General features: G+C 56.0%; 6 protein-coding genes across 6 annotated transcripts; 2 read left to right on the forward strand and 4 right to left on the reverse strand.

Moving 5' to 3' along the window:
• Positions 1-297: 297 nt before the first annotated feature.
• Positions 298-1,895, forward strand: PG986_008670 (uncharacterized protein; the record flags this gene model as incomplete). The annotated part of the gene is made up of 2 exons (XM_066844892.1): positions 298-1,089; positions 1,194-1,895. The coding sequence occupies 2 exons, from the start codon at positions 298-300 to the stop codon at positions 1,893-1,895; spliced, it is 1,494 nt and encodes a 497-aa protein (XP_066697290.1).
• A 1,227-nt stretch (positions 1,896-3,122) lies between these two features.
• Positions 3,123-4,655, reverse strand: PG986_008671 (Mannitol 2-dehydrogenase; the record flags this gene model as incomplete). The annotated part of the gene is made up of 1 exon (XM_066844893.1): positions 3,123-4,655. One exon carries the CDS (start codon positions 4,653-4,655, stop codon positions 3,123-3,125), a length of 1,533 nt encoding a protein of 510 aa, XP_066697291.1.
• A 2,788-nt stretch (positions 4,656-7,443) lies between these two features.
• PG986_008672 (uncharacterized protein) lies at positions 7,444-8,667 on the forward strand (the record flags this gene model as incomplete). Its single annotated transcript, XM_066844894.1, has 2 exons — positions 7,444-7,446; positions 7,783-8,667. 2 exons carry the CDS (start codon positions 7,444-7,446, stop codon positions 8,665-8,667), a joined length of 888 nt encoding a protein of 295 aa, XP_066697292.1.
• A 907-nt stretch (positions 8,668-9,574) lies between these two features.
• Positions 9,575-11,166, reverse strand: PG986_008673 (uncharacterized protein; the record flags this gene model as incomplete). Its single annotated transcript, XM_066844895.1, has 2 exons — positions 9,575-10,192; positions 10,258-11,166. The coding sequence occupies 2 exons, from the start codon at positions 11,164-11,166 to the stop codon at positions 9,575-9,577; spliced, it is 1,527 nt and encodes a 508-aa protein (XP_066697293.1).
• A 1,804-nt stretch (positions 11,167-12,970) lies between these two features.
• PG986_008674 (uncharacterized protein) lies at positions 12,971-14,160 on the reverse strand (the record flags this gene model as incomplete). The annotated part of the gene is made up of 3 exons (XM_066844896.1): positions 12,971-13,045; positions 13,731-13,880; positions 13,936-14,160. The coding sequence occupies 3 exons, from the start codon at positions 14,158-14,160 to the stop codon at positions 12,971-12,973; spliced, it is 450 nt and encodes a 149-aa protein (XP_066697294.1).
• A 693-nt stretch (positions 14,161-14,853) lies between these two features.
• On the reverse strand, positions 14,854-15,561 carry PG986_008675 (uncharacterized protein; the record flags this gene model as incomplete). Its single annotated transcript, XM_066844897.1, has 1 exon — positions 14,854-15,561. One exon carries the CDS (start codon positions 15,559-15,561, stop codon positions 14,854-14,856), a length of 708 nt encoding a protein of 235 aa, XP_066697295.1.
• Between the last annotated feature and the right edge of the window lie 4 nt (positions 15,562-15,565).

Genomic DNA, 15,565 nt, shown 5'->3' on the forward strand with positions numbered 1-15,565 from the left:
TCACATTCATTGATCGGCATGCAGGCAAACTTGATTCGTTGGTTTGATACGACATGCCCAGGAAGCAGCTAACCCCGCATCCCCTGTCGTTTGCCCCAGACACATCCAATGCTTCGGCGGAGCCCAACCGTCAGTGAAGACTCGATTTGCCCAGAACAACACAGGAGCCCTTTTATCTCCAGGATAGAGTGATAGAACATACTGGTCGCTCCTCAATACCGCGCCAAGTGTTGTATTGAAAGTTTGAACCTCTTCGACCTGCTTGCGCTGCATCCTTTCTAACACCGTTTTACCATGATGGAGTCTGCGAACTCGTCCCCTACACCAGAACGGGAACCCTACCCGATTCTCACTTCCCGCCACCGCAAAGTCCTCACTGTTCTCCTCGGCCTGGCGAGCGTAACCTCCCCCCTCACCGCCAACATCTACTTACCTCTGCTCCCGCTTCTCCAAGAGCAGTATCATGCCTCGGCCCAAGCTATCAACCTGACCATTACGCTCTACGTGGTGGTCCAAGCCATCATGCCCATCTTCTTCGCTCCGACCGCGGACCAGTACGGCCGTCGCCTCGTGAGCCTAGCCAATCTTATGGTGTACACCGTCGGCAGCATCGGCTTGGTCGTCAACGACCTCGCTGGCAGAAAGTACGCTGCCTTGTTGCTGCTCCGGGCTTTGCAAGCGTTCGGTTCCAGCGCGTGCGCGACGACCATCTGGGGCGTGGTGAGCGACGTCTGTATCCCCGCCGAGCGAGGTGCCATGGTCGGGCCTGTGATCAGCATCTCGAATGTCGGGACCGTCATTGGTCCGGTGGTGGGAGGGCTGGTGGCCTGGCGGACGGGGGACGCCACTTGGGTCTTCGCTTCCATGGCGATCTTCTCGGCCGTGACCCTGGTTTCGATAACGGTATTGCTGCCCGAGACCGCACGCTCGGTGGTGGGTAACGGGGGTCAGGGGGAGAGGCTGACGCGGAAAGGGGCTCGCGGCTGGCTGACTCTGGGACCACAATGGGCGAATAAACATACCGAGGCAGGGACTTTGAGTTCTGAAGGACCCAGTAACGTCAACACGGATTCGTTACCATCCAGCGAGGTTAAGTCTTCGTCTCCGGCTGCCACGACTAGTGATAAACCGAGCGCCCCATCCAGATTCCGTTGCCCGAACCCCCTTTCCAGTCTCACGATCATCCTCTCCAGAGATACGGCCCTCATCCTGTGGCTCGGCAGCTGCACCTACGCCGAGTGGTACACGATCAACGCCGCCTGGCCCCAGATCTTCAAGCAGAACTACGGCTGGAGCGAGCTCTAGATCGGCCTCTCGTACCTCCCGTGCGCCGTGATCATCATCCTCGCCGGTTTCGTCGCCGGGCCTTGGTGCGGGCCCGCTACCGCCGCACGGCGCGCGAGGCCGGGTTGCCCGCCGACGGACACGGGGTCGACGGTTTCCCCGTCGAGAAAGCGCGCATCCGCGAGATGTGGATCGTGCACGCCGTGACGCACTTGAGCATCGCGGGGCTCGGGTGGGCGGTGCAGTACCGCGCTCACCCGGCGGTGATCCTGGTGCTGCAGGGGGTCGCGGGGTTCGTCAAGTCGCTGCTGTTCTCCTCGTTCAACACGCTGCTGATAGACGTGCACCCGGACCGCCCGAGCACCGCGGCCGCGGCCGCGTCTCTGACGCGGAGCGGCTTGAGCGGTATTGGGCTGGCCATCTTACAACCGCTGGCCGACTCGTTGGGCTGGGCCTGGTTCTTCACGCTGCTGGCCCTGGTTGTTGGGGTCACTCAGGGGGTTTGGCATGCTTGTGTTGCTGAGATGGGGGCGGGAATGGCGGGAGGCGAAGATGCGTGCGAAGCCGCTTACATAACAGGCCATTTCCAGATGGTCACCAAAACCTGTTGAGCCGACAGGTCCCTCTCCCTCTTCGGGTATTTTTTTGGCCGCATGGCTTCGGGTCTAAGTCTAACGCAAGACAGCAATGCCCAGCTGAAGTTGCGAAAACACCAATTCTGCCTCGGTTAATTAGTTTGAAGTTGTCCGCGTGCTTTTCCTCAGAGTCGCTCGATTCCTTTCTGAATCGCTTCGTACTCCTCTTACAGCGAGGCCATGACACTGTTTGCACCGCGCGGTGTGGATGTCTAGAAAGGCGAAGTGGCCATCGTTTAAGGCTAAAAGCGTGTCACGTACGGCGACTTGACCCTGGAGTTCTGTCGACTTCGAACCGAATTTCGTTGATCCAACTCTACCCGTTAGACGCAGCATATACGTTATCATGTAAAGTTGTCTTCTGGGTGACAGCTATAATGTGGTAGGCATCGACTTTTTGAGACGCTGTGTTGAAGGTTTCTTCCGAGGTTAGGTGAAGATTAGACATAGATAAGCTAGAGTTGGACGAAGAAGAATGAATGTTGGTTATAATTTAATAATCACATTCAAATAGAATCAAGTGGAAATAAATCTAGGAACCGCTATTAAGGGGCTTGTAGAGTATAACCGCACAGGCATTCATCCCCTTTTCACAATTCCTATTTGTCTCGCACCATCAAGCTGGTTTCGTAAAACTGCGATCCAAGTGCATCGTGCGCTTCAGCGAGACAAAATGTCAAGGCGGAGCACGCGCGCGTGCAGTGGGTTGCACTAGTAAGGATCACAAACGATGCGATAGAAGCGTAGTAGTGTTGCTCGTGACCCGTAGCCGAGGAGCCGCGCGCATGGCTCCCGAAAGCGCGATCTAAGTGCAGTGCATCGTGTGATTCAAAGGCAGAAGATCGCAGTTCGGCGGGGCGCACGCGGGAGGGAAGTGGACTGGTGCTAGCAGGGATCACGACGATGACGATGCGGAGGAAGCGCGATAGGTGTGTTGCTCGCGAGCCGTAGCTCAACGGTCATATCATTATGTCGTATCTATATCTATGGGCAACCGAAGCCCGTACATGTAGGTAGTATCTCTCTCTAAATATATGTCGTTTGGAAAAAATAAAACAGAAAAAACCGCCCAGAACTCCTGAACTTTTTCTCTTTCAATTTCAATCATCAAACACACTCATTATCGGCCAACGTGCCTTTGGATATCATCGTCAAATCGTCATCAACAACACCACATCTTCGTTTGTTGTTGCTTGTTGTTGTTTACACGTAGTTCTCCAGCGTCTTGCGGGCGCCGACGGTGTAGAGGCTCTCCATGGCGTCGGTGAGCTCCTTCACGAAGCGCTCGTCGCCGCGCAGGTCGTCACCGAACAGCATCTTGATGCCCAAGAGAACATGGGGTTCATGGCCGCCCTCGCGGGCCTTTTCTTGCAACTCGGCGGCCATGGGGTCGTTGACCTTGATGGGCTTGCCGGCCTCGTCGAGGCCGTTGGAGAAGCGGAACCAGCCGGCGACGGCGAGCGTCAGGCGGCGCAGCGGCGCGCCGTCGGCGGGGTTGTCGGGCAGGCGGCGGATCTGCTCGGCAATGGAGGGCATGATGAACTGGGGGAACTTGCCGGAGCCGCCGAGGCAGAGGCGCGTAACCTCGTCCTTGAGGATCGGGTTGCCGAAGCGGGCCAGCAGGGTGTTGCAGTATTTTTCGATGTCGACGCCCTCGATCTCGGGCAGCAGGGGGCGGACCTCCTTCTGCATCATGTTGATGATGTAGGAGCGGAAGACGTTGTCGGCGATGACCTCGTGCACGTACTCGAAGCCCGACAGGTAGGCCAGGTAGGCGAGGGCCGAGTGGCTGGCGTTGAGCAGGCGCAGCTTGTGCATCTCGAATTGCTCGACCTCGTGCAGCGTCTTGACGACCTGGACGCCGACCTTCTCAAAGGGCGGGCGGCCGTCGCTGAACTGGTCCTCGAGCACCCACTGCATGAAGGGCTCGGTGACGACGGGCCACTCGTCCTGGACGCCGAAGGTGTCGGCGAGGAAGGTCTTGTGCTCCTGGACGGTACGGGGGGTGATGCGGTCGACCATGCTGTTGGGGAAGGCGCCCTCCTTCTCGAGCCAGGCGTGGATGGCCGGGTCCTTGAGCTTGGCAAAGGACAGCAGCATGCTGCGGGTGATGGTGCCGTTGCCCTGCATGTTGTCGCAGGACATGACGGTGAAGGGCTTGAGGCCGGCGGCGTGGCGCCGCGCCTGCGCGGCGAAGAGGAAGCCGAAGATGGTGGCGGGCGGGCCGTCGCCCTTGAGGTCCGCCTGGATCTCGGGGCGGTGGGCCTCGAGCTCGTGGGTGTTCTCGTTGTAGTAGTAGCCGCTCTCGGTGATGGTCATGGAGACGATGTGGGTGGCGGGGTCGGCCATCTTGGCGATGACGGCCTCGTTGTCGTCCTCGGCCAGCAGGAAGTCGGTCAGGACGCCCTGGACCTTGGGCACGCTGCCCTCCTCGGAGCGCTCAATGACGGTGTAGAGGTAGTCCTGGGGCTTGAGGGCGTCGCGCATGGGGGCGTCCCACTTGGTGATGCCGACGCCGCATATCGACCAGTCCTTGAGGTCGAACTGGGAGATGAGGCGGTCGACGTAGACGGCCAGGTGGGCGCGGTGGAAGCCGCCGACGCCGACGTGGACGATGCCGTGTTTCAGGTTGTCCCTAGAGTAGCTGCATGCTTCGACCTCGGTGTTGCGCGAGCAGATCTCGGGCAGGTTCTTGTTGCTGAGCCTCAGGGCGGCGGGCGAGAGGCTGTGAGGCATATTGTCTGTCTGTGTCTGTGTCTGTGGTTGTATAGCGTCCTGGGTGAATGAAGGTCAAGGGGTGAGAGGACGTTGAGGGGTAAGACAAGAACGGTTTCGACGTAGAGTACAGATGGATAGATGGATGAATGAAAAATGAGGACGACCGCTACAAGCTGCCCCTCGAAGCTGACGTCCTGCGCCCTCTTCTTATCTAGCAGGCCAGCAGCAGTAGGATTTTCTTGATAAGAACCGGGGCCAGGGCTGTCTGGGCGTGTGGCAAAGAGCGGTGGATGACGGGGATCCACCTAATGCGATACGTGTACTTGTAGCGGCCTGGATGGGGCTTTGGAGACCTTTGGAGACACTTGTCATATTTGTGGATGGCATTGCGGGAGGGTTCTTCTGTGGGTTATCGAGTGACGACAGACCATCTTCCGTCGCAAGAACGCCTGACTTGGCTGGTCTTGGGGCTGCTGGCTAAACGACTTCGCTGCCAGGCACATCTCTCTCTCTCGCTCTCTGTTGGCCGTGGGGAGAGACAGAACAAAGGGAGCAGAGCAGATCAGTTGGTGGGGGGTTGAGACAAAGACGCAGTGCGGGACAGATTCCGGATGCCGAATGCTACGCCGTCTATCGGTGTACGCGCCCGTGCTCCGTTTTTCTGTCTCTCCGGACAAGAGCCTAGAATCGAGGCCTGGCGCCGGGAATATTCACCATTGGCAGATAGACTTCCCAAGACTGCAGGTGCATGCATTCGCCAATTCAAAAAGGTCGAAGTCTAGCGATGATTGAGCGTTCGCTGGGTGGGATTAGGCACAATAAACTGGAGTTTGGGGGCCTGAGTCCGGTTCGCGGAATGCTCCAGCCCCTTTGGCCTGTGGAACCTAGGACCCCTGACTCGAGCAAACATTTTGCGTCTGCATTTATGTACGCCTGCATTCGCCCAGGCTGCCCAGGCTGCCCAGGCTTCCAGGGTGTGTCCAGACGATGCCCAGCTAGTCCAGGCCATCCAGAGGCCATCAGCCTGAACTCAGGCTACCTTGCACTACCGGCCAGGCTAACCTGGAAGCATTGGACCCCCACAGCACCAGCAACCGCCCTGGCGTCCTGGATCCGGTCCGCCCGGATCACATTTTTGCTAGTGTGACTGATTTTTGGGGCTTGCGTCATTTAGGTCCGTCTCCTCGACCTTGCATTGTCTCCCTTTTCAACCTCAATCTATTTCGCCAACAAAAAAAAAAAACTCGATAGAAAGGAGAGGGGCGTGGGGGTTGTAGAGGGCCTAATACCCTTTGACTTCCATGGCAATCAATTATGTCTCTTCCTGGTGGGGGAACAACGTTTGATTGGCATACGCATCTCGGTTGAAGAGGCGCTCCCTTAAGCTTTCGCGGTCGCAGCTCACCATTTCGTCGGACTCGTTCGTAGTTCAGCCCTGCTCGCTGGAAAATTACGTCAGATTGGGCCCCCGTGTTTCCACTGTATCTTGCCGTTGACTTAAAGGAGGGCGATCGTTTTGATTCTTTTGTTTCCACGACCCGACGATGCGATTCCACGATGGCCGTAGAACTGGGTCTGCAAGGGCTGCAAATGGAGTCGAAATCCTCATGGCGACGTCAAGATTGCGGCTCAAGCTCAATTGACACCCCGCAATGACCGATAAGCCAGGGACCATGCGTTCATCCCACTCCACGGCCGGTGCTTATCTCCGACCATCAAGAACACCGTTCTCAGCAGTGCAGGTTTCATAGGTCCATGGAGGGGCAGTATGACGGCCAAGCAGATTTCGCCCGGTGACAATCTTAGCCTGCGGCTCGGGGAATTCTGCGACATTGAAACGGCTTGACGGATATCTGGAACTCTTAAGGCTGGCGCAGGGGTTCCTTGACTTGCTTGCTCAAAGAAGCGTCCAATAAATTTCCGTACAATCAGTTTGCCCGGAGCTTTTCCCCTGCATTTGATATCAAAGTTTACATCATTGCGGCTTGGTATCTACAAGTAGGAGAAACCATGTCCTGATGCATAAAGGGATCGGCAATTGCATCCAGCACTCATAGAGAGCACACACATAGCATCGGACTTGAGCTGCCGGGAATGACTTGCGGGCGCCTCTCATTGCGGCATACTCGAAATCCAGCTGGGCTGCCGCTTCTCCTGGTTGATTTAATTCCTCTTTTTCACCCTGATTTGAAATTCCGTGGCTTGTCCTCCGTTAAAGATTGAAGTTGAAGATGGCGCACGCGACGCGCGGACACCGCATTGGAGAGCACACGCAGATTTATCTTCCTCAACGTCCGAAATACGGAGGTAGGTATCATCTGAGAGCACCTCAATTGATTTTCGAAAGCCATTAAAGTTCCGGCTCGACAATTCATATCTGCTTTTTCAATACTATCAACATGAGTTCATGTTTCAGGCTTATTCCAAGCAAGGAAAGAGTTCTGGCGAGTCACATGTTGAGGTTTGGACCGCTGACCCCGCCAATCCATATACGAAGCTTTGCGCAATTCGCTCTTGTTGCACAGCGAGGGGTATACACCAAAACATCTTCTCATATATTACAGTTCCCCGATCACAGATGATCATAATCCAACTACTCAGGCCCAAGCCAACCTTGACGAACTAAATATCAATTTATAGGAACAAGTTTTATGTAGCGACGCTGGCGCCACAGGGTCGCGCCGTTCGCATCATCCAAGATGGGAAGAAAGCTTCGTCGTTGACACGCCTGCCGATGGCTCACACGGCAAAAAGGCTTCGATCTCGACCGGGCAACAAATCTCGCGACACGACGAATCTGTTCGCTATGGTATTTCGGTTCGCTCAATTACAGGCTCATTTGTATTCCATCAAAAGGCCCAGCACTTACGTAATCCACTTTTACCACTTACTGCACTTACTCACTCAAGGCAGCAGCAATGCATCAATCCGCTGAATGAAACAACTCTAACTAGCGCCCCGGCCAGGCATCAATCGCCAAGTATTAGGACATCCCAGAGATGGCTCGTGCCGTAACGTTGACAGTCGATTCTGGAGTCTCTGCATTCTTTTCCTTCACGATACACTAAACCTACAGAAAGAAGCGCCGTCATATCCAACACGACATTCTAGATACTGGGAGCAATTATGTTCAAAAAGTGCCTAGACAAAATGCTACCATCAAGCTCCCCGCCCCCCAGAGACGGCGAGACTGGACGACTACATCCGCAAAGCCTGGACCAAAGACCCCTCCGTCCAACTCTTCAACACGGAAGACCGGGGTGGTGCAGACGACATTGAGCCGCCGACCCTGAGACGAGACCGCAAAAACCGCATCATCTACTACATCGGCAGCTTCAACCCCCCTCACGCGGGTCACGTAGCGCTGCTCGACCACATTTACCACCACTCCCGCGATCCCTCGGGCTTCAACGCCGTCGCCGTCCTCGTCATGGCGCACGGCCAGTCCTGGGTCCGGCGCAAGGTCCGGAATGACTCCCAACCCGTCCATCTCAAGTTCGAGCAGCGCCGACGCCTGCTCGAGGACGGTTTGGGCGCGGAGCGGCGCCGCTGGCTCTGGGTTCTGCCGCGCGACGTCAATGCGTGGTGGGTGTTCCAGACGAAGCTCAACGACGCCTGCGCACGGGACGGGTTCGCCCTCGAGTTCCATGAGTTGTTGGGGCCGGACTATGTCAAAGCCGAAAGGCCGCAGTGTCATGGGTGGCACGGCGTCGTGACGTCGAATATCTGCCGGCCGGCGGACTTCGACGCGGGGAACGGGCAACCACTGCGCCAAATGGTTGAGTTCGAACCATGGGTGAAGGAGCGGCGGCAGCTGAAGGAACAGGAGGAGGGGCAACAGCAACAGGCGGTGGAAGAGGGTACTCGTGCCACCGAAGACGACAGCGACGACAACGAGGTCTGGATGTGCCACAAGCAGGTCCAAGGCCAGGACTACAGCATTCGGTACATACGGACGAAGCACCCGACCCTGGACCCCGACATGAGCTCCACCAAGCTGAGGGAACATCATCGCGGACTCGCCGCCTGACGAGCTCGCGGAGAACCTCCGGGGAATTGCCATGAACCCCGAGTTCTTGTGTCAGGTGCTGCAGGAGACGACTGCAGAGTAGGCCCCCTGGCACTGGTTGGATGGATCTTTCTCAGGTCGACTCTACAGCAGGGGTGAAAGCTTAATCGCTTAGGCTGTCTTTGCCAAGGGGAAACGGGGTCCTCCGGTGAATTAGGGACACACAGGGGGAAATGCAACCTCTCCTGATGATATGCAGTTCCTATTCCTCCGCGTCCCTTCCCCGAGCCCTAGTCTGACCTGACCGGCATTTCATACCGCCTCTTCTGAAAGCGTGGGGTCGCAGAATCACCACGAAGCTTCGAATGCATGCAGTGTGTGGGGTTATCGACGTGTTTCCCTACTAGTCTACCCGCGGACAGTGACTTTATTGACTGGTTGAAAGCAGAGTCTCGCCAGACAGCAGTCGCATGATGGAGCGGTCTGCTTCCCCATACTCCATACTTGCACCTAGCCCGCCTCCGCATCAGCTGGTCGCCCTCCTTTTGGGAAAAGCGATGCGACCGACCCACCCACAGGACCCTTCACCGACATCCAAGACCGGGGAACGAGCCGGGGCGTGGGGTTCGCGCATGCATGCAGTGTGGTGTGACATGGACCGAGGCTCGAATTGCACGATACTGCTCTGCCTTGGCTCAATAGTTTATTCTTTTCTATAGAAATGCTTTTAGTACCTGGCAAGAGTTGCCCAAAGTAGGTAGGTATATCCCCAAATGACAATGCGCCGTACGCTAAACCCCTGAACCCCTTTCGCCTGCCCCAAAGCATAGCCCATGAAGTACCAAAGTCAATCATTGTCCCATAATCCCAGAGCTTTCGTAATATACAGCAGGACTTCCCTCGCCGACAGGGCCACGCCGGCTTTTCATCATTGCACCTTAGGCCAGATGGGCTTCTTGCACTCGCCCTGCCGCTCAATCCACTTATTGATCTTGGGCACGTTCCAGCCGCTCCGCCACCGGTACGCGGGGCTCTGCTCGCTCCGGTTCGGATGCCCGAGCTTGAACGAGAAGCTCTTGGCGCAGACGCCGGCGTGGTACAGGAACTGGAAGCAGTCGTTCGCCGCCTCGCACATGGCGCGGCAGTCCTCGAAGCTCTTGTGGGCTTTCCGCTCGACCTGCGTCATGGGCCCCTTCTTCGCGCGATCGAGCTCCCAGGTCTCCAGTTTTCGGCCTTTGGAGTCGGTGGACGTGGACAGGTCCACGTACAGGACGTCGTCGCTAAGATTGTCCCAGTCCTCGCGGCTCGACTGCATCTTGGGCGCGAAGAAGTGCGTGTAGATGTCCTTGAGCAGCAGCGTGCGCTGTGGCGGCGTCGACAGCGAGGAGCGCGCCGAGGAGTCGTGCGGTGAGAAGAAGTCGCGCTCGTATTCCCAGAAGGACGAGATCTCCTGCGAGTTCAGGTGGTGCATGGTGACGACGGGATGGCACCAGTGGGTCGGCCCGAAGGGCAGCGTGTAGGGCTTCTCGCCGTTGATGGTCGGCCACTAAAAGCATGTGTTAGTCGGTCCAACCTTGCATCGCAACGCTGCAGGGGGCAAAGAGTACATACCACGTTCTTCACCGACACGTCGGTGGTCTCCTTGAAGGCCTTGGCGAACATGTAGTCGCCGCAGCAGGAGTCGTGGATCTTGGTATCCCACTTGTTGGCGACGCTTCCGTCGGGCCGCCCGTTGAACTCGGTCATAGCCGCCTTGGAGATGACGTAGCCGCTCCCGCCGTGGGCGAAGGGGAACATACTGATCATGGTCATGCTGCCGAAGTAGTGCTTGCTCGTGGACCGGAAGTTCTTGAGCCACTGGACCAGGTTGGGCCAGAGCACGTAGGTGTCGGCGTCGATGAAGACGTACCAGTCGTAGTTGGGCCGCAGCGCGAACGCCTTCTCGGCGATGTGGATGTTCTTGTACTTGTCCAGGTTCCAGCCGGCCTTGGCGGCGTCGCCGCCCTCGCGGTTGCAGTTCTCCAGGTCGACCTCGCAGGCCTTCTGGTAGTCGTACAGCACGAAGTCCGAGTTGTCCTTCTTGGCCTCCTCCAGGACCGTGTCCAGGCTGTCGTGGATCTCCACGCCGGCGAGGGTCTGCTTCATGTCGGAGAAGATGAGGTAGTCGGGGACGCAGCGCAGTGTCGTCATGAGCTGGGTGGGCACCCGCGCATAGGCCTCGCTTGCGCCCGTCTTCATGACGACGAGGATGTTGGAGGTGTCGGGTATCCAGGCGCATGCGGGATCCTTGACCGGTGATGATGATGATAATGATGCGCCTGAAGCAGCGCCATCTTGGGGGTCGGTGTTGTTATTTGCGCCGGTGGCCGCATGCGCATGTCCGTGGTAGTAGGGTATGGAAAGTGGTGGTTGGATGTAGGAGGGGCCGAGAATGCCGATGCGGGCGGCCGTGTAAAAAGTGGCGACTAGGCAGATGGCCAGTAGCAGGGTTGCTGTGAAGGAGCGCCGCGATTGAATCATGTTGGCAAAGGGGACATGTCGGCGGAGCGAAACAGGAGCTCAAAAAAGGACAGAAACGTCGGACGGGAGGGGGGAGGACATGAAAGAAAAGGAATGTAAGACGTGACACGAGGTAGGCAGGTGTTGGCTGTTTACTTAGTTAGTGTGACGGATCCGGGCAAAGGAAAAGGGCCCTTGGTTGTGGTGTGTCATTCGTTTGTTTGACGAGTGTCCCTTGCTGATGCATCCGGGGGCTGAGGGTGTGTACAGTATGCAGGGCCGCCAATGTTAGGAAAGTAGGTACGTAACGTAAGAGGTACAACACGCCCAACAGTGTAGATGGTGGATGGTGGGATGGTGGGATGGTGGGATCCAGTGGAATCATGCAAATCAATTGCGCGGCGCGGATGGCGTCGATGGAGGGATCATCTGGCGCAGGGAACCCCCGGCCTACCCATCACCAAGCTGAATTATGTAACACCACACGCTGGCTGGTGGCTGTTTGCGATGTGATACGATCTGTGCAGCTGCTGACGCCACTCGAATTGCACATTCTTTCCCCATCCAGCAAGCAAAGCATAGCTGCTGCAAGCCAGGCCCATGTAAAAAGTGCATTTACCAACTTTGCCAGGCGATGGCTACATCAATCAATTTCCTACATGCGGTCCCGATGTCACGTAGGACGAGATGGGTTGATGTTATGTGCCAAGCGCTGCTAAACCATTTGACCAACGTTCTGACTGCTTTTGGTGTAGTGCGTAGTGCACTGCAGCAGACTGTGCCATGCACGAACTATGCCTTCTGGAGTAACTGCAGTCCCTCCGAGCCGGTGGGCTGGGACGACTCTAGCAGTCTAGGGCGAACCATAAGGTATCGGAAGCACGCGATGCGATACCTCGGATACTGTCATGTCTTCTTTCATTTGCTGCCTACTACTAAAGTAGTCATCTGTCTGCATAAGTCATGCCGCCTGTCAAAAGTACGCAACGGATGTTTCTGATGCAAGTATTCGGGTGCCTAGCTAGCTGCCTAGGGAGGGCTGAATACGTAATTAGGGCACGAGCCGCCCGTTGTACGCGTTCATCTGCATCAGCCGTGCTGATCACATCTCCTTGCTTGGCAGCAATCAAGCTTCAACTCGTGTTGGTCGGTGGGTCAATCAAAACGCCAAGCTTGTTGTCGCTTTCTGGATTTTTCTATTCGGATAATGTCGACATGTAGCTAAAACCATGCCATGCCGAGATAATATGTACATATGCAGATGAATCTAGAAGCATCTTTGGTAACTCGAAGTGACAGTGTCGCATGCGGCACCCCGCAACACCCGGCGGCTGGTAGGCATGGTGGGGGTTGGCGACCCGGCGAGCCGAAACTGGCGAAACGTGGGGTTGGCTGTCTGGGCAATCTCCTGAAACCTGAAAATAAAAATAACTAGCTGCCGTCGCTCCGATCAACGGCTGGAGCCATGAGCCCTTGTGTCAGTTGAGTGCACTTTTCATCTCCAACCAAATCAACAGCTTACGTACTTACCTATGTATGTTTTCTGCCAACTTGTCGCGCACATTTGCTTAGGAGAGCTATCCGTTCAAGTCATAGTAGGCGACTGACTACCAAACACCCGTCCACCCTCTTCTGCCGACCACTCTTGAGCCTAGGTATACATCCCGGCATTCCCAATACAGCACCCCGTTCTTGCGGACATTAGGCTTCCGTTACTTCTAACGGCTCCTCGAAAACCTGATCGCGTGTCGTTGTGTTAAAGTTGGGACGTTTACCGAGCTAGCCCGAGCCTGCCCCATCTGCATTTTGGTTCCTGTCGATTGTCTTAGGGCGCAGATTCCAGACACCCCCACATCTCTTCTGATACGGGTGGATGGGGAACTACATCCGGTGTAGCCAACTAGAAGACGTATGTAGCAATTCTGCTTGTGAGAACCCAAGACATCGTCCTCAGCTTATGTCCTAGAAAATGGGCGAAATTAATACATGCGCCATGTCCACCTCCCATTCCGTGTCGCAACTAACGATGCTGTTACCCAGGTTCAAGTCGGGTTTAGGCTATCTCGGATCCTCGCCCTATAATGATTACTGGACTGTCCGGATATTGGGGAATGAATGACTCTCGCTGACTGGGTTGGCGGCATCCGCGTCGTCGTCAAACCCCAGGTCGAAGCTATTTTCTTCAAGAGCTTACTGCATTGTGCCAGGAAGCGATGGCCCGCAACATACACTATTCGGGGCATGTCTCACCTGATGAGAGAGAGATTTGAGAAACGTGCGCGATTGTTCCCTTGTTTCTTGCTCTACCCCCTGGCGGTACATGGTGCTGTTGGTCTCATTTCTAGTCCATTCCATGATAGGCAGCATCGTCTTACGCGTGATTGTAGTTTTTAGCCCTACTGCCAACTCAGTCCATCATGGCCGCCCCTCTTAGATCTGACGGAGCAAATGCCCTGCATCCTCCTTTGGACTTAGTCACCGTCTTCGGTAATTTCGGGGGGGTAAAGATAACCCTTCGAATGAAGCGTGATATAGCCTCGATGAGACACTGGAATAGCGAAGAATTAACCCCGAAAGACGCTTACCTCCAAATAGAGCTGCCTCAGCGCCTCGCCAGCTCTGTCCTCGAAACTTGCTCTCTCAACCAACTGCTCGCATGTGGACGACAATATGCCACCTACCCTGGCAACAGCCGCACTGACGAAGTCGAAATGCGAATCCGATAATTCGGCCACCTGGCAAGTGAGTATCAGCCAGGAAATGTTACGAATGGCGGGGATAATTTCTTACTGCCAGGAGACTTCTGAGATGGCCAGAAATAACCCCGACTGGGTCTCCCAAACCCTGAACGACAAAGTTGATGAGGGCAGAGGATCGCTCCAGGAATTGGATGATCTGCTCAACGGCCACGCCCACGACCATGGTCTGCCGATCCTTAACCCTGTAGCGCATCTCCAAAGCACGCGCTTCGTCCTTGATGGCCGACAGATCAGGGATCCGGTTGCTGACTTCCATTGGTGCGGTGGTATTTGGAGCTAGTAGGCTTGGGCACCGTGATTAACAGGGAAGGATTTGGCAGGACCGTTTCCTTTTGTCCTTTTTAAATGCCACGCCATCCGTCCAGCAGAGCCAAGAGAGTGTCATGTCGTCTCATCTGCAACCGATAGCAACGCCTTTCGAGTCATACGTCACGTATCTGTCGCTCGGTAAAGCAGTAAGATACTTAGATAGACACTTACTGTAGAAGCTTGCCTATCGTCCAACCGATACTGATGAATTCCGTGTCACTGGCTCGGAGACTTCTTGTCGTATTGGTCAAGTTTAAGTGGGTTGCTGCGAAGGCAACGACACCCTAGTATTCGATGTTTCATCTGGATGCGCTGCGCTGGCGCCATGCCAGCTAGCTAAATCTAGTTCTAGGTCTACAGCTTACATTAAATGCCATCGAGCAGACTTCTAGTACACAGAAAATGGTTTGGTACACTAATCGCCCACTGATTCGGACAAAAGCCAATTGGGGGACAAAGGCTCGTATTATCTGCAGAGGCTGTAGACTGATGGTGTAACTAGTGACTTGAGAGGCCTCTGAATTGTCTAGATACACTAGAGACATTTGAAAGGAACATGCCCAGTGCTCATTGCTCCTATCTAGGGGTTAGGGTCTTCCTTGATGTCTTGCCCACTTTCGTTCCCCGAACGAGGTCCCAGCTATCTCGACGCCCCCTTCAGCCTACGCTTGACCTGCCTTTTGAGAGGACGGACAAACGCCATAGCAAAATTCCTCATATCTCCGTCCCCATCATCCGATAGGGTAAAGCGGTATCCAAGCTCCCACAGCTCGCGCGGTTCGCTCACGAACTCTGCCGTAGGGACCCGTCCACGCGAGATCATGAGAGCGGTGGGGCAATAGTCCGGCTGCGCATGCGGCCCTCCACCGCCGACTCTATACCCTCCCAGCCCCGTCTTGCCCTTGACCCGCCCCACGAGCTCCTTCTGGCCCCGCGCCTCGTACGCGGCCTCCAAGCTGCGAGGCACCTGGCCGCCCCAGAGGCTGATGACGGCGCCCAGGACGCCGATGTGGGCCGGGTTGGCGTAGGCTTGGATCTTGTACCACGTGGCGCCGTGCTGGCACGAGTAGATGTTCACCTTCTTCTTGAGCCGCTTGACTTCGTTCCGGACGGCGGGCGTGCTACCGGCTACCGATGACGGCACTTTCCGGACTCTTTGGGACCGGAAGTGGGACTTGAGGAACTTGCGGGCTTGGGCCAGGGCTTGGTCGGTCCAGCCTTCGTGTCTCATCGCCCCGAGGATGACCTCGATATCTTGGTGTGGATTGGTATGCGGACGTGTGTGGTCGGGATTGGTTGGAGCAGCTTCCATCGTCATGAGATCGTCAGCCGTCGGGGCTGGCGACATGATG

This window comes from Apiospora aurea (assembly GCF_038362705.1).
Source record: "Apiospora aurea strain CBS 24483 chromosome Unknown utg000006l_segment0_segment0, whole genome shotgun sequence".
Lineage (NCBI taxonomy): Eukaryota > Fungi > Ascomycota > Sordariomycetes > Amphisphaeriales > Apiosporaceae > Apiospora > Apiospora aurea.